Source organism: Malus sylvestris, chromosome 2 (assembly GCF_916048215.2).
Source record: "Malus sylvestris chromosome 2, drMalSylv7.2, whole genome shotgun sequence".
Taxonomy (NCBI): domain Eukaryota; kingdom Viridiplantae; phylum Streptophyta; class Magnoliopsida; order Rosales; family Rosaceae; genus Malus; species Malus sylvestris.
In genome coordinates this window covers 31096401-31110191 of record NC_062261.1, presented here as the reverse complement: position 1 = coordinate 31110191, position 13791 = coordinate 31096401, and the positions used below count along the sequence as shown (strand labels likewise).

At 35.4% G+C, this 13791-nt stretch overlaps 1 protein-coding gene and 1 long non-coding RNA gene across 5 annotated transcripts; one reads left to right on the top strand and one right to left on the bottom strand.

The window, feature by feature from the left end:
* Nucleotides 1–662: 662 nt before the first annotated feature.
* Nucleotides 663–4710, top strand: LOC126585137 (uncharacterized). Its single transcript, XR_007610334.1, has 2 exons — nucleotides 663–1640; nucleotides 2803–4710. It is a non-coding gene; the product is annotated as an uncharacterized LOC126585137 (long non-coding RNA).
* Nucleotides 4711–6668: 1958 nt separating this feature from the next.
* Nucleotides 6669–13791, bottom strand: LOC126600071 (calcium-dependent protein kinase 1-like). Of its 4 annotated transcripts, none has more exons than XM_050266599.1 (8): nucleotides 13629–13791; nucleotides 12178–13384; nucleotides 10603–10746; nucleotides 10315–10467; nucleotides 9100–9215; nucleotides 8781–8948; nucleotides 7999–8223; nucleotides 6669–7185 (listed from the first exon to the last, which is right to left on the bottom strand). In XM_050266599.1, exons 2-8 carry the CDS (start codon nucleotides 12962–12964, stop codon nucleotides 7078–7080), a joined length of 1701 nt encoding a protein of 566 aa, XP_050122556.1. In that variant the 5' UTR covers nucleotides 12965–13384; nucleotides 13629–13791; the 3' UTR covers nucleotides 6669–7077. The 4 variants fall into 4 exon arrangements, with proteins under 4 accessions (XP_050122556.1, XP_050122565.1, XP_050122574.1 ...); XM_050266608.1 differs by having other exon boundaries at nucleotides 12178–13375; nucleotides 13621–13777; XM_050266617.1 differs by having other exon boundaries at nucleotides 12178–13375; nucleotides 13629–13776.

The window sequence follows — 13791 nt, the reverse complement described above, 5'->3', positions numbered from 1 at the left end:
GTCTATGATCGTGAGTTGTGACATAAAGAAAGATAAAATAATTAATTAAAAAACTGACAAACAATTATTTAAAAAATATTACTTAAATCAAGCCACATGGTTGTGGCGCACAACACAATAAAAAATTATAAACAAATTGAATGCATGGACAAAATAATTATTAAAAATTGTGAGAAACCCACCTGTCTCCATTCCCTTGCCTTTTGATTATTTTATTGTTTTGATTTTGCTCAGCTTTTTGTCTTCCTCGCCAAGTCTCATGCAACACGATTTGTGGCAACACAATAAAATGTTATAAAAATATTTCAATGCAGAGTGTGGGCACAAAGAAAGATAAAATAATAATAAAAAAACTGACAACAAATATTTTAAAAAATATAAAAAATTTTGAATGCATGGAAAATAAATATAAAAAATTGTGAGAAGCCTCGCTGTCCTCCACCTTGCCTTTGGTTATTTTATTTTTTGGTTTTGCTTTGCTTTTTGTCTTCCACGTGTGTTGATCATCGGGAGACTTTCTGCTGAGAGGGTCTCTTCCTTTTTCTTTCATTTTTATCTCTTTCTTTCCTCAAATTTTCCTTTGCTTTTTCTGAGTCTTTCTTTCGAGTTTAGCAAACGGTGCTTCGTCCTTTTTTCGTTTGTGTGTCATCATTGTTATCATGGTCTAAAATATCCATAATATCCCGATATTTTTATCGAAATTTCCATATTTTTGGACTACCGATATTTTTTTAGACTACCGATATTTCCGATATCATCGATATTTTAGACCTTGCTAAGTCACTCATGTATCTTACCATGCAATGTATAAAGTGTAAAATATTGTACTAATTCATTATATATAAATGATTATGGTGTGTTTAAACTTCTTTTATTAATTACTACATATTTTATATACTCACAATGTTTGCCAGCTCGCTATATAATCAACTTAAATCAGTTATATCTATCATGCAATGCATTTCCTTCCAATTTTTTGTGATAAACTAATAGATAATTGACTAAATAAATATCCTGAAAAGTTTCAATAAAAATTTCCAAGTTTTTCTTACAATTTCCGTGGTTTTTATTCAATTTTTATCGATATCGATAATATCCCGATATTTCCATCGAAATTTTCGTGTTTTTGAACTACCGATATTTCCGATATCATCGATATTTAATACCTTGATTGTTATTATAGGTGCATGATTTGGTTCTGTTTTGTATTTTCAAGAAACGATGTTGTTCGTTTTTTCCAGGTGTTGTGTTGCCATTTTCACGTTGGTTCTACTTGAGGTATGTGGTTCTTTTTTTCTTCTTCTTTTCTTTTTCCACTTATTTTTGCTTATTTTCTGTTCTTAGGTAAATTTGGTGTTTAATTTAGAGCGCATAAAATAGGAAATAATTATTAAAAAATTATGTTTTTTTGGATGAATCTGATGTTTAAATTAGAGTAGAGAAAATAGGAAATAATAAATAAAGAACGAAAGAGAAATTAAAAAAATTTATGCTTTGTTTGACCAAGGTAAATGAAAAATATAGCTCCAACTCCTATCGATAAATTACAGCAGTATATAAAGCTAGCGAAGTTAAGAGTCCGAATTTGCAAGATATGAAAACCATCGATTCACGGAGCTGCTCAAACATAAGCAAAGCATGTGATTTATATTCAGTGACTTTTTCTTTGTTCTTTATTGTGCTACTGAACTGGGACTTGGATTGTCTGCCCTCCTAGTTGTGGTGCCCTTTCATGCCCTCCTATTTTGTGCGGTCACGGTTAAACCACGTCAATATTTTATATTTTAATTATTTTTTGTCTTATTATCTCATTAAAAAATAATATAAAATATTAACGTGGCTTAACCGTGACCGCACAAAATAGGAGGGCATGGAAGGGCACCACAACTAGGAGGGCAGACAATCCAAGTCCACTGAACTGAGTTTTAGTATATGTATAATTTATTATTGTACATTTTTTTTTAAATATTTCTGTGATAACAAACAATAAAAATTGGGATGTGATATCTACACACCTCATTTTACTTCTTACACATCTTTTTAATTTTCGACCGTCGGATCAGATGAATTGAAAAAGATCTACGGATATAAATTATCAAGAGGTGCGTGAGAAGTAAAATAGAGTGTGTCGATAGTACATCCCTAAATTTTTTATACCTTCTTAACTTTTTAAACCCATGTATATCTGATGGGAAGACAAAAAAATATTAAAAAATGTGATTAAAACCGGGCCACATGATTTGTGGCACAATAAATAATAAAAATTTATACCCGTCCACTCAGTCATCGCCACCAGGTAGTATCTCTACTTTTGTTCTTCTTTTGTTTTTGAATCGTTCTCAACACCTGAACCAAGTGATCAATCTTATAAACGAAAAAGAGAATCTGTGAGAAGAGCGCTTTTCATTTCTGGTGAACAAAGGTTTGATATCTAATTTCATACTATTCTCAAATATGATGTTTATATTTTGGGAGATTATATTCACACATCCCAAATTACTTTTCTCATACCTTTTTAATTTTTTAATATTTTTTTATCAAGTGTTAGTGGTGTATAGAATATATTAAAATTTTAAAAGGGTGTGAGAGAAGTGATTTGAGATGTGTGAATATAATCTCTCTATATTTTTACATCATGTTTTCAAAAATTTCCATGTGTTCACTTCAACTTTCTTAAAATTTACATATCAAACATTTTCAATACTGTGAATTATAACTAGGAATCATCTTTTCTTCTTTCTATGAACAACTATATTAATGTTGCATAATCATTCAAATCGGTGAATCTGAAAAAAAATTCAGAAGTTGATCCAAGAGAATGTGATGAGGTTTCGATCAAGTTATTAAAAAAAAAAAAAAAATCACCTCCTGCTCGGCCAAAGCCACACAGCAGCACTGGAAACAATGATTAGATTAGTATGCTTTCAAGTTGTTTTATCTTTTCCTCCATTACTATTTAAATGTGATACTAGATCCTATATAAATATGTTATGTTCTATTCCTCTTTGTTCAGATTGCTTTATCAATGACAACAAGGGTTGAAGACACCTTTCACTACTCTGATCAAGAATGTTTACCATGTTTTGTTTATCTATATTATATCATGTTTAACATGTTTAAAAACCTATACATATATTTTTTTGCCCAAAACTCAACAATATTTTTTGCATCCCCATACAACAGCATCTCCTCATTTTTTGTATGCAAAAGCTGGAACACAAAGTATATTAGATGGGGTTATTAGAAGAAATTCAGTTATTATAATGTTTTTTGTATCTTTGTATCAGGAATTTCTATTTTTTGTAACTGAATGTGATCCTCTTGGTCCAGAAATACATAGAACTGCTACAATAGAATGGATAATTATAATTTGTATCTTTATATTATCTAAATTTAACCTATTCCAGTTAACGCTTTTCCAGATTCATAGTTGTTATCGTTGTTCCTATTTTATAACCGAAATTTTTTCATTTTTAACATCTCATCTTAACTTCAAACCCGCGGCAACGTGCAGGTATTAAGCACTGGTAGATACTAATTTTAAAACTTGTGCAAGTTAAAAGTAGAATCTTGGAAGATGAAATAATCATGAAAATATCCTAAATCGATTTTAAACACTAAAAGCGACCTAAGGGTTCATGACCACACATTTAGGGTGCGTTTGATACGTGTGACGAGACGGGACGGAACGGAATGAGACGTTCCGTTCCGCGTTTGATGCGTCAAAAATGGGTGGAACACATTGTTCCACGGGACAGATTTTGGGTGTTTTTGCATCCCGCCTCCCCCCTGGAACGGGTTGTTCCACGTCTGTGGAACACAAATTTATATTTTTTTGGACAACAATACCCCTCTTATTTTTCATTAATTACATTGTCTACCTCCATTTCTCTCCCGTAACCTCCCTCTCTTCTACCCTTGTCTCTCCCGTAGCCCTCCTCTTCCTCCACCACAAACCCAGTAACCCAACTGCTAACCCAATCCCAGCAAACCCATCTGAACCCAACTATGGCTGCACCTTCTTCTCCGGCGCCGTCACCATAGCCAGGCCGACTACGACGACGACGCTGCAGGGAGGACGATGACGACGCTGCAGGGAGGACGATGACGAAGCTGCAGAATTGGTTCATAAATCGGGGTTTTCTGGGTTTTAATTAATCGGGGTTTTCTGGGTTTTCTTGGCTAAATTGGTTCATAAATCTGTCTGGGAAATTGTAGAAGTAATGTAAGAAAAACCCATTTGAGGAAAGGGCATTTAGGATCGGAAAAAGGGGTTTTTGTATCTCGAATTGTCGAATTCAAGAGTTGGGTATTGGACTGTGAAGTGGTTTTGTTTTGGTTGTTTGATTGGGTTTGGTAGAAGTTATAATTTCTGATCGAAATTGGGAAGAATGCTGGAGCCAGAGCTCTGTGGTTCTCGGATGCTATCGCCTTTTTGGGACGAAAGCGGGGATGAGGAACTTTCAGTTCTTCCCAGGCACACCAAGGTTATTGTCACTGGAAACAACAGCTTTGATTTGTTAATCACTGGGTTTTGTTAAGATTTGTGCAACTGGGTTTTGTTAAGATTCTTGCAACTGGGTTTTGTGAAAGATTTGTGCTTTTTTAATCCGAAAAAATGTGAGCCTTGGCATGATGTGCACCTCAAATTTTGTGAAACATTATTGATCTTGATTTCAGTTTGCAAAGAATATATGATGCATTTGGTTATCGGATTATCTAGGTCATGTTCTTGTCCTGTACCAAACAATAGACGGAACAGGGGTAAGTTAGTCATTCAATCTTTTGGTTCTGTTCCTTCCAGCGCGTCCCAAACGCAGAACGGAACAACCGTTCTGTTCCATCATGTGCGTACCAAACATAACACGGAACCCCATTCTGTCCCGTCCTGTCCTGTCCCGTCCCGTTCCGTTCCGTCTCGTCTGCGTACCAAACGGTACCTTAGAGTCCATTTAAAAAGGTAAACCTTATAAATGGAACCAGGATCCTCTCTTGAGCAATTCCTTAGGGATTCTAGGGATCCCGCAATCTTATCCGTTCATTTTATATCGTGCGGTCAGTTTTCGTTAGGTACTATTCATATTTGAATTTTAAAATTTAAATTTTAAATGATTTCTGACCGCACGATATACGATGAAAGGACAAGATTGCGGGATCCCTAGGATCCCTAGGGAATTGCTCAGGAGAGGATCCTGGTTCAATGTTTGACATGGTCAGCCAGACATATAAATTAAGGTTTTCTTCAAGTCAAAAATATGTTTTTATGTATTATAACATATATGTGTCGGGATTAAACGTTGCAAGTACTTTTTAATTTTCAAGTTGTTAAAAGAAACATGTAGACGAGTAAAAAAATGGATAAAAGGTTAAAAAAGAAGAAGAAAGATAAACGGATTAAAAAACGGGTAAACGATTACGATTAAATGGGTACGGGGTTATGAATATGGTTAACCGTTTATAAACGGTTATGAGTATTGATATGGGTATAACCGTTTAGAAAATTACCCAACGGCTAAACGGTTATGCGGGTATGAGCATAAACAGTTCTGGATAAATAACCGTGGTTACCTGCTCTCTATAACCATTGCCCTAGTTATATGACGTCAAAGACATGTTAGCTTTTTTTACATATCTAGCATTGTCAGCTAGGTCTACTTGATACATGTGGCATTCTTTCTTAAGTCGGTGGAATTTAGTTACCTCAATCACACTGTCATAATCAACTTGGTTATATGTACTAGCAGAGAGCACACACTTTATGTGTGTGAACAACCGCCCACCTCCTTCCAAGTTTTCCTCAAGCACAACCGCTTCATTTCATTCAAACTATCCAAAAAACATTATGATTTCACTTACCTGTATAAAAAAATGATAGTGGGCCAATTTCTCTTAATAAGTGCATATTTTTATCTTATGTAAATATTTTGATACAAAATTACTATTTTGCCCTCCTTATGTAAATATTGTATATAAAAAGTGAGGGCAAAATAGGAAAAAAGGGCAAAAAGCTCAAAAAATACAAAATTATTATTTTGCTCTCCTTATGTTTACATTGTATATCAGAAATGAGGGTAAAATAGAAAAAAATAGAGTAAAAAGTTAACAAGTCATTTTCTCTTAATAGAATAGAAGAATATATTTTAATTGAGAATTGTATTTTGGCCATATTCAATCAAATCAAATATAATGATTTTGACTTTTGAGTGGGAGGTAGTGGGTTGGGCAAGAAAGCGGGATATGCTCACTCAGTTGGGTGCTTTAATTCCTTCCTTGCATGGCGCCCACAAAGCAGAAAGTTGAGGAAGCACTTTTGTACTCAAGTACAAGATAAACCAGTTTTTTTAGGTACTTGGTGCACATCTGGTTTTTTTCTAGTACCACCTCAGTTGTTTCACATTTCACAACTCCCAACTACGACAAAGTGATTTTTTTATTTTTCAAGACCAGCTGGTAGTTTTATCACTGTAGTTCACTCTTCTGTGGTTAGAAAGACTTACAAAGGCATTTTAGCCTCTTTCTGACCACCATCGTGTACTTCACTTTTGCACCAAATTAATCATGTGATAACGAATGACATGCAAACTCAATTCGTCGACAACCACTGAACCACCCTGTGATGATTAGTTAAGAGAAAGTGTTTGAATTTCCGAAATAAATAAACAAATAAATAAATAAATAACTAGGAAAAATATATTGATTTGTGACGGTGACATAATAAATCAGTGTATGTTTTCATGGTCCACTGAGTAGTTTTATGAAATACCATCACAATTCACAAAAGTGTCTTTCAAAAACCAAGTCTGCATATATTCGTAATCGACACAAAGAAAAATTAAACATATGCCAATGAAAACGTTTCTCCTCGCTGTATACAAGATAGAAAGGGCACCGAATTTCGGATGCAAAATCCCCTCGATGTGGAAGTCTCAACAAATTCGGAGAAAACAACCCGAAATGCCTGGCTCGACTTGGAAGAGTCAGCAGTAAAGCACCTTTCTATACAATCTTAATACCTCAAAACAATGAAGAATGAAGCAGGAAACCTTCTTTGTTATCTATGAACTAAATTTCAAGTACTTATCTAAAGGCAATGCTGAAGCTACTTTGCAATCCCTTCTTACCAGGGCCAACAAAATTTCCTTTTTGCATCATGGCTACAAACTCATTGTAATCTATGCGTCCATCCTGCAATAACAAAGTAACACGGTAACTCTCATATATAAACAGATCAGAAAAGTTGGGTTCACATAATAATTTCTCCCCGATGCAAGTAATATAAACATTGCGACAAAGAAAAGGCACAGATTCTTGACTTGTCCCACCCCTTTTCGGTCACCATGCGTTCTAAACCCCAAACTTACTGTACTAATTCAAATATCAATACCACAATAGCAAAAGAGCTCCTGCTAGACATTGCAGTCATTGTTTTGGTCTGAAATTCGTTAACTAAAGCAACTAGGCCAAATCCCAAGTTCTGGAAATAAGACATGCGGAATTAATATTACCAAGTTGCATACAAAATTTGGATATTTCAGTCACAAAAGCAAAACAAACTGGAACCGTTAACTATTAATTAATTAATGATTCCAAATTGCTCCCTAATCAGTCACCGAAAGGTTTATGAGGGTCCATGAAAGCTAAATAATACGGACACAGTTTTGAGCTTAACAAAAATTTGTTGCATAAACTGACACAGGACTTGAGTTTGCATGCCACTCGTAATCACATGATTAACTTGGTGCATATAGCATGCCTCTTATGGATGATAACAATCTGAAATGGAACTACCACATCAATTTAGACAACACATCACTCTTCCGACAGTTGAACCTGTTCCATTACTCTCCAAATTAATGCGAGTTTACTTTTGAATTAAGCCAAGTTTCATGCTGATACGGAGTTCAGAAGCTTGGGATCATGTCTTATTTTGAGCCACATCATCTTTCTATGTAATCTTAATATGATACAAATACTGGTTGTTAAGATATAGTCACTTACATTGTCCTGATCAACTTCTCTTATCATCTCTTCGAGGCGAACATCCTCTATGCCAAACTCCTCACAAGCTACTTGAAGCTCATCTGAAGTAATATAGCCACTTCCATCCTTATCAAAGTAGGAGAAAGCTGAAAATAGATGATCTTCTCTCTCAATTTTGTTCAGATGCAATGTTGCAGCTACGAACTCCCCATAATCAATGGTTCCACTGTTATCGACATCTGCCTGCAAATCGGAAAAAAAGTGTTACTTTATGATCTTGAAAAATCTGTATATAATGATATTGACTTTTTTGAGAAACAAATTGTTAATTAAAGAGACTAATACATCACAAATAGATGAACACTTAATTGGCCTAATCATGTGCACACCCCCTGTGGCTAAAGTTCAAGAATTATAGTATTTATGAAAAGTAGATTCCATATATTACACAGGAAACTGTCACTCATCAATATTCAATAAATTTTGTTTTTTGACAAACACGACATTAAAATGACAGTTAAAACAAACTGACTTCACTTCACTTTTTTCCCTAACATAAAATACTACCAGTCTTTCTTCATGGCTGGAACAATCATGGTGGCTATGGCCAGAGAGGGTAAGCGTGGTGGCGGGGAAAGGTAAGAGAGATGATGAATTTGGTTTTGGTCAAGTTTCTCTAGGGCAAAAAAAACATTTACATGTGTGTCTATTACTATGCTACTTCTTGATATCCCGAAAAGATAATGAATCATTTTAGTTTGTTTAAACTTAAAGTACTCCAATTTTAATCTGGTACATACTGCTTGCATTAGATCATAAATTTCAGACTCCTCCAGAGTTGCTCCAAATCTTTTCAATCCGGCCTTGAGTTCGTCAAAAGTAATTTGACCACTGTTGTCAGTGTCTATCATCTTGAACATTTCTTTCAGGCCAGCTATTTCTTCTTCAGACAACCTCTCTGCAATTACCTGCCAAATAGTTAAAAAGAAATTATCATCCTTATTGGTGAAAGACTATCTGAAATACAGTGTTTATGTTATTAATTGTATTGCTGGCCAAAAGAAAAGAGTTATTAACTAAAGGCATCTAAAGTATGTGCCTGGATCAATCGGTACTTACTCTGAGAGCCATTTTCTTGAGCTTGTTCATAGCTGAAAATTGTTTTAAGCGACTTAGAACTGCAGAATCAAGAGCCTTATCGGGAGCCACACCATCAACTTGCACCCAGGGGTGGCCTGAAAGGAATAAAACCTACCAAATCAATAAAAAGTAAATGACATTCCTAACACCAAATTGTGATAAAAAAAGAATATTAGAATCCGGGGGCACACACTTTTGACACACATTTTTTAGGGGCCCACCCTGTAATGTATTTCAATGATCCGAATGTCTATCTTTTAGGTCTTTCCTTAAAAATCATGTCTACCAAAAATTACCCAAATCCGAAACCATATGACCTTTGGATTAAATTTAGTGTTTATTTGTAGAACTATATTCGTCCATCTTCTTCACTACAAATGAATGTCTTAATGGTTTTGGATTTGTCTTATTTTTTGCAAGGATGATCTATGAATGATGTACCAAAATATAGATGGTTTGGATTGTTGAAATAAATTATGAAGTGGACCCTACAAAATGGGTGTCAAAAGCATGTGTCCCCGGATCCTAACCCATATATATGTATAAGAACTGTAATTTTATGTGTAGCAGCACAAATGATCTCGGGAATTCTTAAGAGATTTATAAAATTAAAGATTTAACTTCATTAGCAGATTTTAATATCATAGTAATTGAATAAAGTTTACGCATATTTCTTTCTAATTTTAACAATCACATCTACGGTAGCTATTGTCGGTCTGAAAGACAATAAAAATAAATGAAAATACCCCTGACAAGACATAATACGCAAGTGACGTGGATGGAAATCTTGTCTAACTTTTACATAAATGAGGTAGATGGTACGCACATTAGAGCTCACGGAAGAACCCGTAAAGGCAAGCATCAATGAGGCAATTACTCAACAGTCAGATATGCAGTTGTTTTTGTTCAACTTCCATGTTTTTTTCCATATCTTTTGGACAGCACAGCAGCATTAAATTTGATATACAGTCCAGGAGAGTAGTTAAGGTATAATATTATGACCCAAAAAATCTCCAAATAGAGCAACCTACTGGTGCTTTCTAAGAATTTACAAACATGCATTTCAGTAGGAAAAAAGGATTCTAATTAGTGCAAAACCCTCCCCATTAATAAAAAATCCTCAAACTTTACAACCAACAATCCTAAAAGAAAAAATAACTAAATAATCAACAAGAAACAATGAAAGAGACTCACACAAAACTTCATGTGCTGTCAGCCGCCTTTTAGGGTCTCGGACAAGCATTCTCCTCACTAAATCTTTGGCACCATCAGAAATACTAGGCCAAGGGTCTGATTCAAAATCTAAGTCACCGTTCAGGACCTGTTCAAATATTCCCTGCTCACTTTCTGTTGAAATGTAGCAAAGTAAGGTAAGAAGAAAACAATGAGGAAAACAGTTACAATAAGCAAAAGTAAGTTAGATTTACTAAAGAATGAAAATAAGATCAAGAATCAAATATATATCAAGTTAAAAGTTCCCACCAGCCCAAAATGGAGGTACCCCACTTAACAGAATGTAAAGGATCACTCCTGCACTCCAGACATCTGCTTCTGGACCATAACGCTTGCGTAACACTTCAGGTGCAACATAATATGGGCTTCCAACCACATCAGTAAATTTTACTCCTGCAAGGAGGAAACCACAAATATTTGAACTCTCAATTTAGTCATCATATTCTGAATAGTTTAATCTTCAACTCTAGTTATGTGATTGTCAAATAAACAGAAGAAAGTACCAATGAATCAAAAAGAAGCAAACTTGTCTAAAAGTAACCATTGGGAAGCAAGCACATCCACAACGTGGTTATATGTGGAAGTAGGAGCAATAATGTGGGGTCATGTATATTATTGAATCCTATCCAGCACATCTTAGAAAATCTTGTTGGTTCCATAACTATATTGAAATTTCCACTGATGAAATCCAGTTTTAAACTATTAACAAAGAAATTATATTTACTGGAAACAAGTTTTTGTCATGAAATTTCATAAAAGTTCGTTTTCTAGAATGACCAGAATTGAATCTCAAGGAAAAGTTTAAATTTGAAGTTGGCATTTTCGGTACTGAAGCTTATCCAACAGTGCACCAGGTTAGGTACAGTTTCGTAGAGAGATAGAAGGACATAGGGAACCCGCAAAAGAGGGTGGTTCACTGGGTGAAGGTGAAACAGCGCAGACAAACGGGCCACGATACAAAAGTAGAAAGAAGATAGTCTGAGGTCTCAAATATTCAATGAGTACGATTGCAAAATTAATGGCTAAACAGTGAATAACAAGACATGGTGAACTCTAATTTTTTATCATAAAATTGCCACCCAGGTTACAGCTCAAGGTGTATAGGCTATGGAATGAAATTGAGAACGGAATAAGTTTATACCAAAAAATGAAACGCTAATGATAAAGCTACAGCTCTAAAAAACTACGAGTAATGCTTATTTAAGAAGTGACAAATATAGAAATAACTTGGGTTAGATTTTTTATGTTCCTAACTTTTGCTTTTTGCTAATAAGATCAGAGATCATGCCTATCATCTAAAATCTATTGATTCAAATTTCAATCCACAAAAATTTCTAACGTTTGATCCCAAGTCCCATTTTCTCATAAAATTCATAAACCTGTTTGTGAAATATAACTAAAATAATCTGTTATAGTAAAATTTTTCACAAGTAATAATACGTGTTCACACATCTTCAGCAAACTCAGTTCTTAAAATTCATTCTAAAAAATGGTTCCTTTAGAGACAAGTGCTACAACAGCACAATGGTCCAGAACAAAGTGTTCACGCCAAAGCAATTGTTAAAACACGATTGAATGTCAAATTCAAAAGGTATTGTGAGACTGGTGAGTGAAAGAACACAGTGTTAAGTATTATTCAAGGAGCTTACAGACAATTAAATATTTAGGGAAAATAAATTCTGTTATCCATGCAAAATATTGTACTAGATCACACTTCATTTTGAAGGGTCAAGGTAGACTTAATAATCTTGATCATCATAACTGAAATGACAATAATAACGTGAAATGGCACTGATAATATGATAACCGCATGATGACAATTACCTGGCTTCAAGAAAATAGATAATCCAAAATCAATAGTTTTCAGTAGTGCATCCTCATCCTGACTGACAAAAAGAAAATTCTCCGGCTTAAGGTCTCGATGCATAACTCCCAATGAATGGCAAGCTTCGACAACTCCAACTATAGTCCTAGTTAGCTCAGCTGCCTTTCTTTCTGTATAATGCCCACGCTGGATAATCCTATCAAACAGCTCACCTCCTGCACATAATTCCATTACAACATGAACTGCTACAGCATCCTCATAAGCTCCCTTAATAGATATAACATTTGGGTGCCCTGCCAAATGGTGCATGATCTGAATTTCCCTCCTCACATCCTCCACATCCTCATCAGTTATTAACTTCCTTTTTGCAATTGATTTGCACGCATACTCTTTCCCAGTCGCCTTCTCCACACACAGAAACGTAATTCCAAACTGCCCTTGTCCTAGTTTCCTCCCCAAACTGTAAAACTCCTTTAACTTTCCAGTTTTCGTTTGTAACACCGAACCAGCGAGTCCTGCACTAGGGACCCTCTTCATCTGCGGTAGCGTCTTGGGTTTTGCGGATTGTTTTGGCTCGGTTTCTGGTTTTGGTATTGTCACTTGCTCTGGTGGTTTATCTAATACTGGCATAGGTGACTCAGGTTCCTTAGGTGATGATGTCTCAGTGACAGCTTCTCCGTTTGTGTGAACTGAGTCATCAGGCGACCGGTTTGGCCACATTACAGCTGAAACTGATTGGAAGAAACCATTCTTGGAAATGCTCGGTCCAACACAAGTATTTCCCATTTTGACCAAAACTCGATTCCTTCCTTCCTTAACACTTGCTTAACATCAAAATCTAACCTCCTCTATTGAATGTCTCTTAGCACAACAAATAAGATCTAATTTCGAAATCCGACAACTATAGTTGATCAAGTCAAACCCCTCTCTCTCTCTCTCTAGACTCTAGCTTATAGTAAAGACATGAAAGACCAAAAGCTTGGATTTGTAACCCCAAAAGTAAAGTATCAAAATTTCTACCAAGTCAACATTCAGAAATCATCCATACCAACTTTCTAAGATTGCATCAGACTATGGCACATGAACTCTTGTGTTTGATGGAGCAAACCCAGAAATCATAAACTCAGAGTCCGATTGCAGAAAACACAAATGATAGACAGAGAAATGGTGAAAACCTTGCTTGATCAGCGACTAAATCTACAGTTACTACAAAAAAGAAGACAAGTTTGAGATGAATAAACCAAGGAATATAAGGCCAAAAGGGAAAAGAAGTAGTCAGATGAGATGAACAAACAAATCAATTAAAAGCTCTAAACTTTGAACAATTCAAGGATGATGCTGCAAAACCCAACTGAGAAAAGGAAATAGGAACTGAGTAAAAGAGGCACAAATGAAAGATGGGCAGGTAGTAACTAGTAAGTTGCAGGTGAGAGCGAGAAAACGGATCGACCTTTTCCTTTGGTTTTACCAAGCTGCCTGCGGCTGCCTGCCTGCCCGCCTGCCTAGTAAAAATGGAATGTTAAAGAGAATAGAGGGTTGGTTTTCCTGTCTGTCTCTGTCTGCTGCCACTGGAGAGCAGAAATATTATTATATTCGGACAGGCTTGTGTGTGA

What these genes read in the sequence shown, in the direction of transcription:
- LOC126600071 (XM_050266599.1), bottom strand. Translation starts at nt 12,964, where the DNA reads ATGGGAAATACTTGTGTTGGACCGAGCATTTCCAAGAATGGTTTCTTC. An exon ending in GGTACCTCCATTTTGGGCTG is followed by an intron (nt 10,468 to 10,602) that starts GTGGGAACTTTT and finishes ACATTTCAACAG; the next exon opens with AAAGTGAGCAGGGAATATTT. An exon ending in GAGAAGTTGATCAGGACAAT is followed by an intron (nt 7,186 to 7,998) that starts GTAAGTGACTAT and finishes TTGTTATTGCAG; the next exon opens with GATGGACGCATAGATTACAA.